The 8,179-nt window shown below is 34.9% G+C and overlaps 1 protein-coding gene across 1 annotated transcript in view; it reads right to left on the bottom strand.

The window, feature by feature from the left end:
* Positions 1-1,884: 1,884 nt before the first annotated feature.
* Positions 1,885-8,179, bottom strand: part of CUNH8orf34 (chromosome unknown C8orf34 homolog) — a 422,416-nt gene continuing 416,121 nt past the window's right edge. The window contains exon 14 of the mRNA XM_077492843.1: positions 1,885-7,856. Within this exon, the coding sequence (XP_077348969.1) occupies positions 7,849-7,856 (8 nt within the window). The 3' untranslated portion in view covers positions 1,885-7,848. The remainder of the gene's footprint in view (positions 7,857-8,179) is intronic.

Below are 8,179 nucleotides of genomic sequence, written 5' to 3'. Positions count from 1 at the left end.
CACACACACACACAGGGATGGACGGACACACAGGGATGGACACACACACAGGGATGGACAGGCATGTCTCACCCTCGGCTTATACACGAGTCAATAAGTTTGCCAGTTTTTTTGGGGGTAAATTGGGGGCCTCGGCTTATATTCGGGTCGGCCTATACTCGAGTATATACGGTACTTGAAAATCCACTTTCATGTTGTGAGCGCTGCCTGTTTGCTGGCCCTGCATGCTTTGTACCTTCTCCTCTGTTTATCAATTTCTAAGCACTACATATCCAGTGGTACCTTGCTGCCTACAAGCAGTTATTCCTGTACTGACTTGGCCTCCTGAAACCTCTCTCAGCACCTCTGTAGTTCAGAAGGCAGGGTCTGTGAAATGTGTGACACACCAGTGCCTTCTAAGTGAATATGTGTCACAGAATTCAAGCAAGTGTGGGAAACTTTACAAGGTAAGTTTACAAATTTAATATCATTCAGAGTCATACGAGTTGGCTAAAAATAATTGAAATATACATTGGAAATTGATATACAATTTTACATTTGATCATAGATATGCTTTATAGCTTGCAGTGCTGTCCTTGTCAAACAGGATTGTATACTGTGTATGCCAATTCCTCTCATTGAAGCCTTATTTTCATAGATGGTGGAAGAAAGATATCTTCAGAGAGTTTTTCTGATATACAGATCAGCACAGAAACATTGAAGTAGTAGTACCGTAGTATATAAATATATTTGGTTTAATGATATCCTACTTATAATTCTAAGCATGTCACTTTAAAGCTGCAGGCTGGCTGAAATAACACATGGTGCAAATAAGGGGTCAGGGGAATAGTTTGCCATCTTGAAAGATCCATTTAGGAACACATTTTAGTGGGGTAGGAACCCCTTCCTCCAATACTCACTTCAATGTATTCCTCAATGTATTTCCAAAGAGGACTTGAGCTTTGAAGGGCATGTGCAAAAAGCAGCAATGTAAGCATAAGACCTTACTGTGGAACAAGGGAACTATTATTAACTTGAAAGGTACTTGGAGATTCCTCAGGGCCTGCAGCGGAATCTCCGCTATTTGTCCCATGTGTTCCCACTCCCAAGTGCCTCACTGAATAGATGAATACTGAAAGGGTTCAGCATTTCCAATATGAAGAAAATGAAATATCCCAGGGGCTAACCAAGCTCCTTTGGCTGTGTCTGAGGTATCAGGTGACACGTGAGATGGCAAACAGTCAACTTGCGTTGTCAGCAGAAATGATATCCAGGGTCTAGGCTTCACATGTCATGGTGGGCATAGGGTCTGGGTGCCATAGGGATGGACTATGGCCTTGGACCTGTATGGCACCCTGTGGCTAACTCATTTGTTACATCATGTACTATGATGAGAAAGTAGGAGCCAGTGCCTGAACCAACATTACAGGCCAGCCCTGCTGTTGCAGGGTCTGGTAATGGTTCCCCAAACGTACATTGAGGGTAACCAATTCAGAAGCTGCTAGTGGATCATAAGTCAAAAGGCAGTCAGCTGTTGATAGAAGTGTCAGCTGAAGAATAAGGAAAACTGTTAAAAAAAAATAGAAAAAAAAAATCTGCAACAGAAGAAGAGGTCAGTTACCTAAGGATACAATCAAAACAATGGATTCTCCTGGAGCAAGCAGGGTTATTTGGGTACACTGGGGGACAGTCCACAGCAAAGCTTTTGTTGGTGTCTAATTACTTGAAGGTAGCAGCATATAGGGTCTAAAAATCAGCTCCTGTGTCCTGTACTGTATGATTAAGAGAAGAGTTTTGGTCATACAAATACCGAAGTGCTTTTGTTTTATCACACTATTGCATTTTTATCATGCATAATGCCTGGTTTGCCATAATGCATTGTTACCAAGAAAAACTTTCCAAACATACTTACAAATGTTTTTATTGTGGTAGCAGTTACCAAGCACAACCAGTTAAAAATCAATATATGAAAAGGCATCCATCCTTGAAAAACATGAAAAGCAAAACATGCCTCATAATACAAGTGCACACAAACTTGTTTTTATTATTTAACACTTCATTAGAAAGTCACCAAATTGTTTCCAAATCAAATTTCCGAAGAAGCATTTCATTACAGCTTGTAAATTTTCATTAGTTTACAACATATTGCACATTTTTCTACATTCAATAATAAGAGTTTGTTTACAAAGTTTTTTCAAAAAAATCAACATAGTTTTATGAAAGGACATCTTTTTAGGTAGATTGTAAAACAACTTTTCAATATATTTAAAGTGACTATATAAGAAGTTTATATTTCATGTGAACCAGATACTTGTGTTGTTTATTTATATATTATCATGCAAAGAATATTTTACACAAAATTTACAATTTATATGTGAACTCAAGTATACAAGTCATAGACACTCTGCTACTTTTAGACAATGCATAAGGTGCCAAATTTAAGATTTACATATTCCTATCCTTCAATTCCCCACCTATACAGAAATGCTCTATATCATGTGTTACAAACTTTTATCAATCTTGTGACCCACCTCCAAAAAAAAAATCTCTCTTTCTGGTCTCCTGCCTACCTTTTCCACATTTCCTATTCCCAACATGTTACACCCTGCCCTAACTCTTTATAAAGTCTTAGTTACCTTTCTCTTCCCATTGCTGTTGCATGTAAGTGACCAACTGGGATGAGATAAACATCAACTTAACAGGATGCTGCAGGAGCTACATCTTCTGAGGGATTACAGTTCCACATTTCTCAATAGCACTCACCTTGTCTCAAATCCTTACTTGTGTATGATACTATTACAAGTAAAGATGAGAAACCAAGGAGGTTGGAACTGGAAGGAGAAAAAAAGGAAGCGGAGAGAAGACAGTAAGGAAAGGGATGTAGCAAGCATGAAGCAAAAAGGTAAAGAACATTGGTGTAGAAAGCATAGCCCTAATGTATACATTGTGAATGTTAGACTTGCACCTTGTACGCAGTATTGGTATGCACGTTTAATGCATTTTTATGGGCTTTTAAATTGGAAATAGTTTCATTAAACATAAAAATCTTAATATGCTGAAAAAACTCCAACAAAAGATTTTTATATTGCTAATTTATTTACTGCTACAATTTTAAAATGAAAACATGATGAAAGTAGAACATCTAAGAATCAAGGTAACTACAAAAATCTGGCTAAGTAGCTAGATTATCACATCTACATGGTGTTTTGTCTTCTTTACAGAATGGCCAAATAGAACAATATTGTTACAAGAGCTTTTGGCTAGTTTACAGTAAGTATAAAATGTGTCTGTGCCACTCTTAAACTTAGAACAGTGCAATCATTTATTTACTATACTACTGAAAAATTAATTAAGGCAAATGATTGACTTATATGTAATTATGAAATGTTTGCTATATAAATATAAAAAAAAACTAGCATGTCAATTCTTGACTTTAAATATGTTTCACTGAAAATGTCTAATTTCTTCTTCATTGTGCATGTCGCATTTTTACTAACTAATCATCGCCTTCGAAAAATGGTATATATATATATAATTATACACATAGTGATTGGCTACGAATGATAAATGTTGTAAAAAAAAAAAAAAAAAAAAAGATTTTTGGGTGACGTTAACTTCATCAGTACAAATTTAGCAATATTAAGTGGAAACATACAAACCATGTTTGTTTGAAAAAGAAAAAAAAAATACCATGTAACATTACAGGGATATTCTGATTCCAGAAGTACTTTAAATTTCCCCAAATTTACACTTATTTTATTACAGTTATTAAAGAACACATTCATTGAGCAGAAAAAGGCCACATGAAAAAGATATTCTAATGTATAAAATATATGAATTTAAACCTAAACTGATTCTGGACTACTGCTCTGCAAATAATTGAGTAGACTTGACTGATTTAAGTCTCTATTTTAAAATATTTTGAAAAAAATCTGTTTATATGTTGAGCACTTTTGCTCAAGTGGAGCTTTACCGTGTAAGATACTTTAAAGTTAAAATGGTATGCATGCTTTGCTTTAGATATCTTAAGGGGAAATCATGTTAAATATTTATACCACACATTTTTATAACTTTACTAAAATACCATGCATCCATTTATATGGAAAAATATAAGGCTGCAAGCATGTTTAATAACTCTTCTATACCTAGAGATTACTAACCAAGAAGCATTTTAGCATTCATTTTACAAGTTAAAATATGAGAAACTGCTAAAAATTAACAGTTAGCTCCTGTTCATGTCAACATTTGAACTTTTCTCAAGTCAGATTATTCATACTTGTATTTCGATTAGGATCAAGTAAGCATCTTTGGTAGAGTTGGAAAATTCTTTCCTAACTGAAGACATTCAGTGCTACAAAACCAATGTCCCATTTCCAAGCTAATTTATATTAAAACATTTAAATGCAAAAATTGCATGGAAGTGTCGACTTTATAATATATAAATTTCCTTGGTTTACACATAAAAAAATTGTCATTTTTGGAAAGAAGATCCTTTTATAGGGTTAGCACACCTTCAGTTGGCTTCCATACAGAGAGAGGGTTTAGAATTCATCAAATTGGTGTGGGTGTTGTATATTACAGTGCTCGGTTGGAAAAAAACTAAAACAAATGCTGACATGAAAGGTTCTAGAGGGGCCACTTTAAAAAGGTTTGCAGCTATTCCACAAAGACTACCCCTATAGTCCTTTTGAAGCAAAACAAGCATTAAAAGGAGTCCAACCTCCTAAGTCTATGAACCAAAATTAACTAGCTTGAGTTCAATCATTTCCAGGGATTAACCCCTTTATTGATATGTCAAGGCATACATAGATTTCAATGATTTTTTGGGCTTTCTGAGGAAGCAATTTAAGTTCTAATTTGTTTATATTGAATACAAAATGGTTAAAGCTTTTCTTCTGGTTGCTTCCCAGGATATTTGGTAAATATGGGATACAACGTATACCTACAGCAATGGACTATCATGGTAGCTACATTTTCGGAAGCATCTGCATCATAATGCATCAGAAAATGGGCTATGGTTTATGTCATTTGGAAATAATACTGCCTTGTGTAAAATACCTCCAATATCACTGTGTAAATTCTGAAAGAAAAAAATCAATACTGGTAATAATACATATTTGTTTTGTGGTCATTTTTGGCAGTTTAAATAAATTCAAAAAGGCCAAAATGTGGGGGTTCTTCCTCAAAGATAGCATGTCTTATGCACTGAATGCCCAGAGGACAATACAGTATAACATTTGCAAAATCCTTTTTCTTACTTTTTGGTAATTTTTCAGCCTCTGAAGAGTTCAAAGCTGTTACTCCACATGAAGAAAAGGATCAAGTCTTTAGTATGGCTTTTATGCTTTGTGTTCAATGCCACCCATAGCTGATCCTTAACTACATAATCTAAAACTTTACAAAGTACAGTATTTTAAAATGGTAAGAAAATACCTAACAATCATGCCAGCATTGCATTATTTTATTCTGCCTTTAAGAAATCCTTTTGGCCACTATATCCCAGGCACTGATGTCAAAAAGTTATTAAATAATGATTCGTTGGTCTAGACCTGTCTCTTCTAAAGTACTTTCTGTATACTTATTTTGTGATGCTGTAATAATGCATCACCATAAATCCAGAAATATGACCATTAATAAATCTATGTTGCATCTCACAAGAAAATGGGTGTAAGTACAATGACATTAATAAGGAACATCTGTTATACAAGGAACAGATTTTTCCACAGAGTAATCTTATAGCCCCTTTGACTCTTTCTGGGTGTGTTTTATTTCCTAAGTAAGCAAAATCTGGGCATGCACATTCAGTTTTTTTTGTTCAACCAGTATGTTGAATGAAAAAAAATAAAACCTCACAGATCCCCACAACACCACAATGTGTGATGTGGAGATCTCTCCCACTGTGCTATTGCATTCTGATGGGGGACCCACCCAAAATACACTGATCAGTGGTTGCAGCCATTGGCTGCAAGCGTTAATCGAATGCTGGTTTTCTAGCAAGACCATTCAATAGAAGCTGGTTGTTAGACTGGCTTCTGTTGAACAGACCACGGTAACAATGTACTGAAAGATGGCTGGTTCCTGCCATACTGGTCCACTTTTGGTACATGTGTACTTGGCTTTAGTGAAGTACTGACATACTGACATAGTGAGGCAGCTGACATACTGTGCAATGCCATTGGTTGCAGGACTGATATTTCTCAAGAACTAAAAGCCCCCTTGGCTGAATGGCAACTTCCACTATTCCAATAGTTCCCATGTTATGGTAGACTGGAAGCCAGTATTTAAGGCTGTTAAAACTCTCGTATACGTATAAGGAATAGGACGTTGTAAAATAAAACATGCATTTTTTTACATTCAAAAAGGACTATATGTTGTAACTAAAAATAAAATAAAGCTATACAAAATTTGCTTACAGAAAGTGTAAGCACTGGGTACAGCTAGAATGTAAGAACTTTTATCACAAATTATTTTAAATGACTTCATATTTAATAGCAAAGTGTAAATATTAAATAATAAGCCTTCTATATTATTATCGCAAGTACTATAAAACATTATCTACAGCACTGTTTCCAAAAACACACACCCTGACTGTGATCAGTAATCTTGGATGCTGCAATGAAAGTCAATGTATAATTCCCATAATAAACCTGAAGCAATCAAATCCAATAGTGCTACTTAGGGCGTGAAATCATTCATAATTTTCACATGCTACAAGACATGGTGCAGAGCTGTCAAGTGACAACTACAAAGTGGGATGCAAAGAACAAACAACAAACAGATGACTTGAAAAGCAATTACAAGAAGTCCAAGACACGAGTTGACTTGACCTGCCAATGCTACATGACTTTACAGTAAAGTTAATCAACCATTTATATGCTTAGAGACTCAAGAGTCAATGTCTTTTTTCTGGGATTCCAAATGTCAGCATGCCATTGTTAGGTTCTTCTAAAGATGGTATACCAACAGATGGTAACAAGGAATGTTATATTCTAACATTAAAAATAAATTTGTAGGATCGTAATTTTAGATCCCACCTTCCGAGGTGAATACTTTTTCTACAGAAATGATTAAATGAAGAACTAATTAATACAATACAATCGCATGTTCTATGGAACTGCATTCACCTTTAACATGCTACATTTACCTATACTGTGCAAAAAAAAAAAAAAAACTCAGTTGCACAGTTTCAACCTGTTTGGGCAATTTGATTAAGAGTAAGTCAAAGACCATCAAGCAAGGTCCAGCAACTCAAAAATGCATCACCTTTCATTGACTTCCATTAAGTTATTGCACTCTGCACTTCATTGTTGCTCTTTCTAAAGCATTAAAAGTTTATAGAATTACAATAAAATAACACTGTTCATGTGGAACAGTTAATGGAGTCCCTAAATGGAAGCCTTTCACTAAACATGGAACACGCAAAAGTTAAAGTGAGAATCTAGTTTTTAACCATGTGCGACTTTATACTTCCAAAGAAACCTTTTGGTTAAAATATTTTCACTTGAACTAAATATATTGCATCGACACAAGTTAATACAAATACAATATACAAAGTCTCAGGAAATGTTCAGTATAAGAGTATACGGTTTGGGATGATTTTCTTTACAAACCATTTATTAAAATGGCAAGTAGTTAGATTATGTTTTTAAGTTTACTAGCAAGGTGCCGGTTTGATAGCCATTTTAGAATAAAAACTGATCATATTTTATTCAACTGATAATAAACCATTATATTTGTTGTTATGATTATTAGGTTGATAATATTATTAAACACATTATAAAAATAACTATTCTCCCATTTTAGTGAAACCCAGTTACTGAAAAATTGTATTCACTTCTGGTATTCAACATTCATTCAATTCTCGTGGCATCACAAACCTACAAGAAAAGAAAAAAAGTTTAATCAGCACCTCCACTTTTGAGATGTAATTGCATATATTTTCAAGTGTTAAATAAGGACACATGGATGAAGGATCACAGTTAATCTCACTCCCCCTCTATCAATCATTTAGAAATAAGCAAAACAGAAATCAGGTTCGCAGTTTGTTTTACTAGCTATTACATCACTTTGAGCTCCCAGTAGGAGTTACCCCTCACCCCAAAGTATCATGATCCTTCACCAAGTTGAATTAATAGTCATGTCAGAATGAGAAGTGGAGAGGCCAGACAAAGATTTCCAGGGAGGTTAGATGAAATGCTGA

This window comes from Lithobates pipiens, unplaced genomic scaffold, assembly GCF_037356315.1.
Source record: "Lithobates pipiens isolate NorthernLeopardFrog02 unplaced genomic scaffold, aLitPip1_a1.2 Scaffold_19, whole genome shotgun sequence".
NCBI classification, from domain to species: Eukaryota; Metazoa; Chordata; class Amphibia; order Anura; family Ranidae; genus Lithobates; species Lithobates pipiens.
This window is presented reverse-complemented; position numbering and strand designations above follow the sequence as displayed.